General features: G+C 43.5%; 1 protein-coding gene across 1 annotated transcript; it reads right to left on the bottom strand.

The window, feature by feature from the left end:
* Positions 1 to 3,314: 3,314 nt before the first annotated feature.
* Positions 3,315 to 4,753, bottom strand: LOC125529299 (chlorophyllase-2-like). Its single transcript, XM_048693711.2, has 2 exons — positions 4,444 to 4,753; positions 3,315 to 4,297 (listed from the first exon to the last, which is right to left on the bottom strand). The coding sequence occupies exons 1-2, from the start codon at positions 4,675 to 4,677 to the stop codon at positions 3,560 to 3,562; spliced, it is 972 nt and encodes a 323-aa protein (XP_048549668.1). The 5' UTR covers positions 4,678 to 4,753; the 3' UTR covers positions 3,315 to 3,559.
* Between the last annotated feature and the right edge of the window lie 8,033 nt (positions 4,754 to 12,786).

Below are 12,786 nucleotides of genomic sequence, written 5' to 3'. Positions count from 1 at the left end.
AGCGCTGGTAAAACTCGTCCTCCTCGAGGAGGTGGTGTGACGGGAGCATCTCGGTCAGGCATACCACCTTCGTTGCTCCGTCTTCGTGAGGTAGACAGTGCACGGTCTGATTATTAGGAGGATAATATTCGTGTACATAAGCACGTTCATCACCTGGAGGGAGTTGCTTGGGAATGACCATGGGCCGGGGAAAGCCTGGAGCGCCCCACTGCAAGAAGCCAGGCGGAATCAAGTTAGTATGGCTGAAACAAACACACAATTCATCAATTAATTATGTTAACAGAAATCAAGGCAAACAACGGAGTATGGATGTATGCTTTGTTGGGGTTGAGAAAAGAAAAGAAATTAGGAAGGAGGTGCTAACATGGTAGTGGCTGGGCGGCAGGGACGGGTAGCTCAAGTTGGTCATGCGATCAAGGCTGCGGCGTCTCGGGATCCTGTCGGTGGCCGTGCTACCAGGGCGGCGGCGGCTCGGATTCTCTCCTCGATGTCAGCCTCAAGTTGGCTCAGATCTGAAGCACCTTGGCTGATAATGAACACGCGCCGCACAGTCCCCCGCTGCTGCAAGCCATGTAAAACCAAGTCGTCGTCGGTCGGCGGCGCCGGCGGGGAGGGGTTTCCGTAGTTGGCCATGCGATCTTGGACGCGGGGGGAGGCGATTCCGTCGGCCGGCCCTGGTCGGTTCCTGTTGTTGGGCCGGCCGGGTTGTTCGTATATAGAGGCCCGATGGTCGGTACGGTCTGCGGAACGTGACCAGTTTCGGTTCGGTTCGATACTTTTTTCCTTGAATTGTTTTCTATGTAATCCTTGTGTTGAACATATTTTTTTGGAAGGCCTTGTGTTTTTTTTTTTTGAGGGGATGGAAGGCCTTGTGTTGAACACTAGTTCAAAACTACGACACTTATTTAAGATCAGAAAAATTATTATTTTCCATAACTACTAGTTTTTCTAGGAACAGGAAAGGTCATCATGACTAGTTTTATTATTATTTTTTTACAAAAATGATCTAGATTTATTATTGAAGTTTACAGGAAGTACAAAGCACCTCAAACATAATAAAATTATATCGAGATTTCGAGACCACCGAACAGCCACTACCGCCGCCAGAACAAGCCGTTGACGTGCCGATATCTTTGTTCCACTACCGAAGCCGGCTTGACCTTGTCGATGACAATCGGGAAATCTTCATGCACATGCCCCTAAGAACTATCGCCCCGGAACCGCAGTCGTCGTTGAACCCTCGACTAGTTTTTGACTATCTTTGACAGCTGTTGAACAGCCTAGTCAAACCTAACCCCCCTCCCCCTCTCTCTCACCACGGCCTCCCACCCCGACAGCTCAAATTGTAGCGCCGCTCGACAAATCCACCCCCTGCCATCCCTTCCAAGCCCACCGCAAAACCACCGATCGGCGAGCACATCCCCCTTTCGCGCGTCTCTCCTCCCTCACCTCCCTCTCCCTCTTCACCTCACGAGGCCACCGTGTTCGAGGCACCATAGACGTCGCCGCCCATCAGTCGCATCACCGCCCCGATTCGGCACAACAACCACTGCTCCAGCCTCCTCTTCCTCCTCTTCTCCCTCTTCCCTGCTCCTCATCCAGCCTCCCATTCCGGCCGAACTAGCGGTCGAGGCTCAAGCCAAATAGGGGCATGAACCAACAAGCAGAAGCGAAGGTGGACCATGGAGCGGTGATGTCGAGATTGGGGGCGGCGACTGCATGGAGGTCGTTGGGTGGCGCGAGGTGGGGTAGAGAAGGAGCATGCGAGAGGGAGAAGAGGAGGAGGCCAGACTTGCACGGTGGCGATTGGCTAGAGGCCATGGTGGCATGGCAGAAGGCGGCGGCGACAGCCATGGGGTGGGGCAACTGTAGGCAGTGGTTGGGTGAGTGAGGGGAGAGAGATAGGGCTAGGTTAGTGGGTGGGTGATGTGGCAGACTGGTTGGGCTGATGACTAGGTAGACAATGGTCAAAACCCGTCCAGGATTATTGTTTTGTCCTTTTTTGGAAGTTTGAGTTTGTAAAATAGATGATTTCATTGTTTAGAGTTGTATATTACACCTTGGTGGTAGTTTGAGTTTGTAATATGGACTTCTCTCAAATTAGTTTCAAGTTATAGTATGAGAAAAGAAAGTAGAAAACTTCACAACAAAATAAATAGGAAGCTCATTTTGTTTTGAGGGTACATTAGCATCATTTAAGGATTGATAAATAGCACACAATACATATATATTCAACATAGATATATGCACACACGACATGAGTGGTTATTATTTAGTAATTAGGAAGACTGGACATGCCATAGTAGTCATGAGCCATGACATGGCCATAGACCAACACACCTTACTTAGGAGTAATAGATAGGCATAGGCACGTAATATAACTCTCACACAGACGGCGGATCTGGCCGTCCAACGAAGCAAGGAAGAAACTCATCAACTTGGTCCAGGATGGCCGCCGCGAGCTCAGGATTACGATATATGGCGATGAGATCATGAGCATCGATTCCCAGATTAGCCCTGAGGAAGGCAACCATGGCTCCTCTCATGGTCCTCCTAGCAAGGTCTTTGGTGTTGTGTTGGTTCCTCATGCACATGCAGTTGTTGATAATGTAGGGCAAATTTGTTGGAATTGATCTACGGTTGAAACAAACCGTGAGAGAAAAGGGGGAGCCTTTTGACCCCAGGTGTGCAATGATCGAAAGCACACCACACATCCACATGTTTGATTTTGGTCCCATGTACCCAGCACACACACATATATATAAGGAAAAGGGGGTTTTCATTATGAAAAACAGAACCACGATCTAAACCCACCTAACAGCCGATCCTGAATATGTGCTGAGGTATGTGAAGGCCATCTCCACCACCGGCCACCGCAGAGCTGTGCCTGCGGCAAACCTGCTGCCATCCTCGTCGCCGTGCTGCTTCTTCCCCAACATCTCCTCGCCACTGGAGACGCAAAGGTGCAGCCCTAGGCTACACATGGGCCGCATCGAGTACGCAGGAGATATCGCCAAGTATATGTAAGTTTGTACGCTTCCGCATAAAGTACTTGATCTCCGTGAAGTTTTAGGTCATTCCGAGAACTTTTATTTCTGCACAAAAATAATACCATGGCAATTCTGCTGAAAACAGTATCAGTCCGGGTTAATTCCATTCAAATCATGCAGATTAGAGTCCAAAATAAGGGCAAAAGAGTTTGGAAAAGTAGATACGATGGAGACGTATCAGTATATTACACTTTGGTGGTACTTTGTGTTTGTAATATGCACTTCTCTCAAATTAGTTCCAAGTTATAGTATGAGAAAATAAAGTAGGAAACTTCACAACAAAATAAATACATTTTGTTTTGAGGGTACATGAACATCATTTAAGGATTGACAAATAGCACACAACACATATATATTCTACATAGATACATGCACACATGACATTAGTGCTTATTATTTAGTAATTAGGAAGACTGGACGTGCTATAGTAGTCATGAGCCATGACAAGGCCATGCACCAACACACCTTATTTAGGAGTAATAGATAGGCATAGGCACGTAATATAACTCTCACACAGACGACGGATTTGGCCGTCCAACGAAGCAAGGAAGAAACTCATCAACTTGGTCCAGGACGGCTGGCGCGATCTCAGGATTACGATATATGGTGATGAGATCACGAACATCGATTCGCAATTTAGCCCTGAGGAAGGCAACCATGGCTCCTCCCATGGTCCTCCTAGCAAGATCTTTGGTGTCGTGTTGGTTCCTCATGCACATGCAGTTGTTGATGATGTAGGGCACATTGTCATCCAGCATGTCGAGATGCCCGTAGTCCTTGACCACGAGGTGGTAGCGAGGCGGCGCGCACTCCTTGTAGAATTCGGCGTGGTTCACGCCCACCGGGGCGCATGGAAATCCGCCGATGTGCTTGGGACCCAGCCCAGTCCCCATGACCAGCACCGGCATCCCCACGTCGAGACAGTCAGGTTCAAAAGTGAGCACCTTGGGCTCCAACTGTTGGGCTCTGGAAACCCCGGCCACGGGGTCGACGCCGATGAGGGCGGAGAACTTGAGCTCCAGCTTGGTCTTGGCGTCCCCTAGTCCCAGGGCGACGGCGAAGGCCGTCTGGCCGCCTCGGCTATGGCCGGCTAGGGCCAGCTTGGACAGGTCAGGCTCGACATGCTCAAGTTTGAGCACGTCCTTGAGGACGTGGGCGAGCCCCTTGTCATGATCTGCAAGCCAGTTGGTGATTCGCTTTGTGGCGTCTATGTCGTCCGCATCGGGCTCGGACACCATCCAGTAGAGCTGTTGCCATTGCAAGCTAGTAGTAGTTAGTCAGATGATGATATATAGACTGATATTTACTCCCTCTATAAAGTAGAGTAGTGATCTAAACACTCTTATATTTTCTTAAAGAAGGAGTAATTATTAATGAGCAGGAGATGAGAGACCTGTGGTGCGACGGCGATGAAACCATGGGAGGCGACGTGTGTGAGGAGCTGCTCGTACCAGCTGTTGAGCATGTTCCAGCCGTGCAGGAAGACGATGACGGGGTACGCGCCGGTCTCCTTGGGCGCCACCACCATCAACGGCCTGGCCAGGTTCGGGATCATGCTCTTGTCCACGTGCTTCACATCCACCTCCATTGGCCCCGCCTGGAACACCGTCGTCGCCATTGCAGCCATATCTTAGTTACTTAGCTAGCTAGAAGCTAGAGCGGAAGCAGCGCGGAGATGGAGATGAGAGCTTGCATTGCTTGGTGCAGGAAGATGTCGATGTTTTTATACACGAGGCTGGGCGCAGGAGATGATGTGCTTGTGGTTGCGGATCAAAGGGTCGTGCAATCGTACGTGAGGCACACATTTTTTTTCCACAAGAAATTGCAGCCTTTTGTTTCGCGCTGCATGCTGGCGTGGATGTAGGATTATTGGTTCTTGTACTAGTACTAGTACGTAGTGATCGACAAAGCAAGTCGTGAGGCATGCACGGCTAGCGGCCATTGCCGACGTACGTGTAGATGGAGATTTATTACCCACCGTACCGGTGCATCGTATCAGCGCGCGATTTGACACCCTCCAGCGGTCCAGCCCGGTCGTGTTGCACGCTAGCTCCAACGTACTGTACCTACTCGCGCGGCCGTGTTGCACGCTTTTGCTGGTGGAAATTGGAAATGTCGATTGGAAGAAGAGTGAAACGAGCAATAGATGATAACATGGTCCTGGCTAGAGCCTTAGCGTACACCTTATATCAAAGACACAACCCTTCGGTTAAAAAAAAAGGGCACAATTCTTTCACAATCCGATTAGGACAAAGCCTTCCTCTGTCTGTGAGTCTGTGAATTCACCTTCCATCTCAACGTTGTGATTCTGCGGCCACTTATCTTCTTCCATAGTACTCCCTCCGTCCCTAAATATAAGACATTTTAGATTGTAATAAGGTCTACATACGAAGTAAAATGAATGAATCTACACTTTAAAATACGTCTATATACATCTGTATGTAGTCCATGTTAAAATCTTTAAAAAGACTTATATTTAGGAACGGATGGAGTAGTATGAAAAGCATTATCTACAGCTTTCTCTAAGTTCGCACCAAAAACACTTTTCAAGTTCATTCGTTCCACCGAAGTTCTCTTCGTCCACAGTAGTTTGCGATTCAAGCAAATGACTACTCCCTCTGTTCCTAAGTATAAGGCTTTGTAGAGATTCTAATATAAACTACATACGAAGAAAAATGAATGAATCTACACTCTAAAATACATCTATATACATGCATGTAGTGCATATAGAAATCTCTAGAACGGTGACTTCGTAAATCTCAAGATAATATGCCGGCTCAGTCTCTCGGAGGTGCTCATAGGGGTAGGGTGTGCATGTGTGCGTTCATAGGGATGAGTGTATGCGCGTGTATATGAGCGCTTGTGTCTGTACTGATGCTCAAAAAAAGAGACTTATTCATTTAGGAATGTAGGGAGTATTATTTAGTGGTTGAACTCTCTGTCACTTGTGTTCATTAATCAGTTTTTTTTCTCCAATACACATGGAAGCGTATCATTGCATTGATAGATAGAGTGAATTACAGGTGTTGAGATCCTCCGGCTTGTACACTATAAGGTGTGTCGGAGGCTCTCATGAGCAGAGGACAGGGGGTTGCTCAACTCTATTACATCACGGTTTACATTACATCAAGAAAAATTTGGATCCCTTTGGTGTCGGCCTTGGACCAAGTGCGTGCGTCATCTTGAATGGATGAGAAGAGGTAGCTGATGGAGGGTTGCTGTTGGTCGAAGATGCACTCAATGCGGTGTTTCTAGATTTCCCAGGCGGCCAAGGGGACAATCGACACGAGGGCCTTGCGAAGGGAGGGAAGAGTGGAGTTGGTTGCAGCCCTCCACTATTCGTACAGTGGGAGATCGCCATTCGGAGGACCGGTGGTGAATTTGCACAAAGCCAGGGTGCGGTACCAGACCTCCTTGGAGAAGACATAGTCCACGAGCAGATGATGAATGTCCTCGGCACCTTGGACACAGAGCACGCAACGCAGAGGGTGGGCCAAGACACGTTTGAACAATCTTTCAGCCGTCCAACACTGATTTTGCTTCGCGAGCCAGAGGAATACCTTGACATTGGATGGTGCCCATCCCTTCCAAATCAACCGCCAATCCATGTTGCTGATAGAGCCTTGAAAGAGAGTTATCTAACAAAAGGAGGCGGAGTAGATCCCACTATCGTCCACGCCATCGAATGGAATCTAGGACGGAAGAGAGGATCACTTGGAGAAGACTCCTCCAAAGATGGATGTACTCGACGGTGGCCACAACGCCCAGCGCGCCATGGATGTCTCCGGCCCAGGCATGGTTTAGAAGCCTTCATGCACGAGATGTCTGCTGCAACATTAATCAATATATTATCAGAACAAGTCTTTAAAAAGTACTCATAAATACATGGAATTTCCTATTTAATTATTTCTAACAATGGGCACTTTTTAAGCATAGTAATATTCTTCAATAGTACTTCACACCCAACATGACGTGTAAATTTTTCAACTAGCTTTAGAGGAAACCTAGAGCTCTCATTATGATAATTAGCCTCAAATGTATAAGGAGTATTATTGCATTGAAAAATAAAGTGGCCAATGTCATCATTGCAGCATTCACAAGTAATAGGATAAATATCACAGAGCTCCAAAGCAAGATAATCAACATGTTCAAGCCGTATGCTAATTTATAAACTGCTTGACTATGATATTATACCGAGATCATGATCATTAGGCATAATCATAATAGGAGCAACATGCTTTGGGAGGGACACCATTTTTGTCTTTCTTCTTCACCACCTTAGGAGTGGGGTCAAGTATTTTTTCTGACCTCTTCTTTGGAGAGAGTGGTTGGAAAGGAAGCTTCAACATGTCCCATGATTCATTCTTAGAAAAAAAAAGGGGATAAAGTTGGGATACTTTTTCTCCCACATGAGTGGCAACATGAGAAAAAAATATTATTTTTATATTCAAATAAATTTTTCTCCCTAAGTTTGGCTATGTAGGCATTCTTATTGCAATTCACCACATAAAACATATAGATATCACTTAGGACATTATTAATCCCATATGTGAGAGTGCAATTAAACCAGGAATTTTTATGTCTCAATTCTTCACACCCCAAAAATAGCCTAAGTTCATCATAAAGTACATGGGTGATCATGATGGTACATGATCATGCCGTCAGAGCATTTGGCAATGATTTGGTCGTGATGGTACATGCATTGCAAATTAAAATGACCAACCTCATCACAATGTTCACATGTAATTGGATGGATGCATCAAAATCATTTAGCATGATCATTGAGTTTCTTAAGTCATATTTTAGTTCTCTCATGCTTATGCCTCTTACAATACCTCCCATCGAGAAATTCCACTCTTTCATAAGGTCTATTCTTTCCACAATAATAAACACACTTATATGAAACTTTTTTTGTAAAACATTTATCATGCCTATTGTAACCATGATTAATATTCAAAGAACATACATCAATAACCTTTCTAATTTCCTCTTTTATTCATTCATGACTAGCTTTTCATTCCATGCTTTCAGGATAAATTTTATAAAGATAATCAAGTACCTTCATTTTTTGTTGTTTTCTTCCATAAGAAAATTAGTGAACAAGAAATTAAAATATTCAATCGCAAGATCTAAAGAAAACACTTTCAAGCACTAACTCCCTGGCAATGGCTCCAGATCTTGATGTCTACTACGCACTTCTATTCTTGTAGATTTTGTTGGGTCTCCAAGTGCATTGGAGTGTAGGACAAAAACAGTTTCTCTCAAGTGGATCACCTAAGGTTATCAATATGTGGGAGGTGTAGGTTGAAATTATTCCCTCTCAAACAACCTTGCAATCAAGATACAAGTAATCTTTTGTGTCCTCAACACATCCAATACAATTGTCAATTGTAGATGTGCACTAGTTCTGCAAAGAGATTCATAATTTGGATGTGACAATATTTTTACGTTTTTGTAATAAATAAGTACAAGAAGGTAACAAGTAGCAAAAGTGAGTAAAATGGTGTTTCAATCCTTAAAACTAGGGTTCATACTTTCACCTATGTCTCTCAACATCATTAATAAGTATGGCAAAAAATCACTCGAAAGGTCCACTTTTTATTAGATCAAAGTGATATGAGATAGCGCAGGTATGGCTAAGCATACCTCTAAGTTTTTCTTTCTAATATTAATCCATACGACACGCCTCAATGCCACTTCAGGCAGCCTCGAAAATTATACTAAACAATCACATCATTATCGTCTTCGTTCTAATCTTAATCTATAGAGTCACTACAATGTCACTACAACTATATTCGACGATTATACTAGATATGCATCACATAATCTCATTGATTCCCAAAGATTCAATCCAACATAAAGGAACTCATAGCATGAGAAATATTCAATTAGCCACAAAGAGAATACGACGGGATACATCTTAATTCAACTTAATTAACAAAATCCATGATCATGGACAATATTGAAAACTTAGATGATCAAGCAGCAGAGAAATAACACATAGCTACCGATACAAACTCTCAGCCCCGAGAGAGAACTACTCCCACATCATCATAGGAGCGACAAGGAATGATGGAGAGCTCTAAGAAGATCCCCCCCCCCCCCCCCATCCGGCGGGGTGCCAAAAAAGTGCTAGTTGGGCCTCCCCCGAGAAGTAGAGAGGCGGCAACGGAAAAATCACATAAAAATATTTCCAATATTTTTAGTATATATAGAGTTAGGGGGCGTGAGAGGCGGCGAAGAGGCCACCAATGGCTCCACAGGCCCTCTCCCCGTGCTGCAACCCTAGGGTGCATGGTGGGGTCGCATGGAGGCCCTAGGCCTCCCCCTCTATGTGGGCTTCTGGCCCAAGGTATCTTCTAGCTTGAAACTTCACGAAGGTATTTTCTCAATTTTTTTTGGGCCCCAAAAATATTATTTCTGCAAATTTGAAAAAGATATCGAAAACAACAACTAACACTGGACACTAGATTATATAGGTTTGTCTAATAAAATCATATAAAAAGGTGCCAAAACCATGCATAATTGGTATGAATATAGCATAAATACTTTAAAAATTATAAATACATTGGACATGTATCAGTCATCGACAATGTCAGACCTACTAAGGTATGGGAGTGTGGACAGTGCCAACGTCGGCGGCTCGTCCCGGCGGCAGCGGTGGTCGTTCGGTCTAGCGACCTTGATGTAATTTTATTACATTTAAGGTGTTTTATACCTTTGGTGAACTTTTTATAACAGAACTTAGTCATTTTTGCATAAGAAAATACCAGATACTACAGGACACTTGGGTTATTTACGTCGCAATGGGCTCATCCTTGGCACTGAATTATTGGTTCCGTTCGAGCGAGTATCAAAGGCTGAAGCTCTGCTTTGGTTTTCAGGTTGTCAGCTCCTTTACACTATTTCCTGGATTTACAACATGTAGGCCAAATTTTGTGACAAAAACAATCTGGAACAAAATTGTCATATTTACCAACTAAACTTACCACTCACTAAAGTTATCATAAAAAACGTTTGGATTGTCAAGCTTAAAGTCCGACCGTTCGGGATTCATCGGGGTCCAAAAAAGACCACTCTAGTGGGTCGACCCACACGGAGGGGCAATTCTGTACTGTCATCCGACCAAGAGCGCGAATGTTATATCCCGCTTAGCATCGGTCTCGCCTGAAAGGCTCGCGTGTATGGGCCGGACTCTTAGTGATGTCGCTCTCCCGCTAGTTGAGTCGCTCGCTCGCTCGTTTTACGTACGGTTTCGTCTGTTTTTTCTTTCGGTTTTCTTTTTTTCTCTTGTTGTTTTGTTTTTCCATCATGTTTTTTTCGTTTCTTTCATGCTTATTACTAGTATTATTTTATTTTCCTTATTTCTTTATTTATTTTTTCATTCTCCGTTTTAACTGTTCTTTCTTTTCTTTTTTTGTTTCCTTTTTTGTGTTTCCTTTCGGTTTTTCAAGGTTTTCCTCATTTACTTTCTACATTTTTTTATATAACCAGGAACTATTTTTATGTACGCTTTTAACATTTTCTCAATACGTGATTAACATTTTTCCAACTTATATTTTTATGTCTACTTTTCCATATATATTGTACATTTTTTTGGTATACAGCAGGAATATTTTTATATAGATGTTTAAAATTTAAAAATACATGATTAAAAAAATTAGACATATTTTTTGAACACAGTACAATCAAAGTCGGTCACATACACAAGTATACACTCACCCCTATGAATGCATGCACGCACACCCTACTCCTATGAGCACCTCTGAAAGACTGAGCTGACACATCATGTTGGGATTGACGAAGTTAACACAAATGCCTTCATACTAGACAGGATCGTCTCCTCGCACTGAACGCACATCGCCAAAAGGACTATAATAAATCTAAACATAATGCGAGCACCAATGTGAAATATAGAACTTAAACTCTGATGGGCTGAGGATATCACTATCCTCCTAACCATCTAACCATAGGTTGGCTTGCGACATATCTTTTGATGCCTACATTTTTCATAAACATTTTACATCTTTTGTACACATCAGGAACATTTTATATATACATATTTAACATTTTCCAAATTCATGATTAACATTTTTAAACATATTTTTACATATACTTTTTTCATACATATTCTACATTTTTTCTATGCATGGAAAAAAATTATATCCACATTTAACATAGTCCATAACTCCATATACATGATTAACATTTTGAAAGCTTACATTCTTTGATGTCAACTTTTTTCCAAACACATTGTACTTTTTTGTATCCTTTAGAAACATTATTTCTATAGACATTTACATTTGTAAAATGCATGATTACATTTTTTAGAAAAAAATGAAAATTATTTTTTTCTACTTTTTTCGATACGCATTGTACCCTTTTTGTATACATCAGAAAGATTTTTTATTACACATTTAACATTTGTTTAATGCATGATTAACATTTTTCAACTTTCGCATATAAAGTGATTTTTACAATAGACATTCTTAAAATATTTCGAAATATACGAAAAAGTAACAAAAGATTGCAAAAAAGTGAAAAAGGAAGAAAAAGTGCTGAAGGCCTGTGTCCACGTTGGGCCGGCCCAATTTGGCGGCTGCCTTCAGCGAAACATCCTACTGTCTCTAGGCGAAATCACTAATTAAAGAGTACTCGTTGCAAAGAACACTTCACTTTCCCGGTCGCGACAAGTGATGCACATACAGCACGCCACTTGTCGCAACCTGGGAGTTTTTCCTTTTTTTGTAGATCCGTTTATTCAAAACGTTTTATCTCTTAAACCGTGCGTACAAATCTCAAACCGTTTTCACCATTGGACTTCTCGCGTCGAGATCTTTAAAACTAGTTCCCATGTTGATAGGTTTTGACGAACTTTTTTTTCAGGAAAAACCGGACGAAAAAACCGGGTGAAAAAACCGAACCGGTAGCACGGTTTTTTTTCCTTTCCGAAAGAGGCACGCCCGTGCTTCTTGCGAAATCACAATCGTGCCTCTCGTGAAAGCAAAACCGTGACTCTTGTGGAAGGAAAAAAACAGAAAACGCGTTTTTCCGTTTCCGAGAGGCACGGCCGTGACTCTCGCGAAAGCACAACCGTGCCTCTCACGAAAGCAAAACCGTGACTCCCGTGAAAGAAAAAAAACAGAAATGCATATTTTTCTCCCTTTCCGAGAGGCACGGCCGTGACTTTCGCGTAAGCACAACCATGCCTCTCGCGGAAGCAAAACCATGACTCTCACGAAAAAAATAGAAAACGCGTTTTGTTTTTCCCTTTCCGAGAGGCACGGCCGTGACTCTCGCGAAAGCACAACCGTGCCTCTCGCGGAAGCAAAACCGTGACTCTCGCGAAAGAAAAAAATAGAAAACGCGTTTTTTTCGTTTTCGAAAGGCACGGCCGTGACTCTTGATAAAGCACAACTGTGCCTCTCGCGGAAGAAAAAACCATGACTTTCGCGAAAGGGAAAAAAACACATTTTTTCACGCAATTTTTTTCGAAATTGTTTTTTTGATCGAAAAGCTAAGATAGACCGGGGGAAAACCAAAACGTCGAAAAACCCGAAAAACCCCGTTTAAAAAGCCGAAAACGCGTGCGGAAAAATAAAAAATAAAATTCGAAGGAAGCGTCCAGAGCACGACACGTGGCAAATGGCTGAGAACGCGCCAAGTGACGCTGATCGTTATGAGGCTCCTAAGGGAGTGCTCGTTAACTAGTTGCTCCCGTCTCTAGGCACCGAAG

The sequence above is a fragment of the Triticum urartu genome, chromosome 5A, assembly GCF_056163025.1.
Source record: "Triticum urartu cultivar PI428250 chromosome 5A, HENAU_Tu73, whole genome shotgun sequence".
NCBI lineage: Eukaryota > Viridiplantae > Streptophyta > Magnoliopsida > Poales > Poaceae > Triticum > Triticum urartu.
Note: the sequence above shows the minus strand (reverse complement) of the source record. Positions and strands in the feature narration are given on the sequence as shown.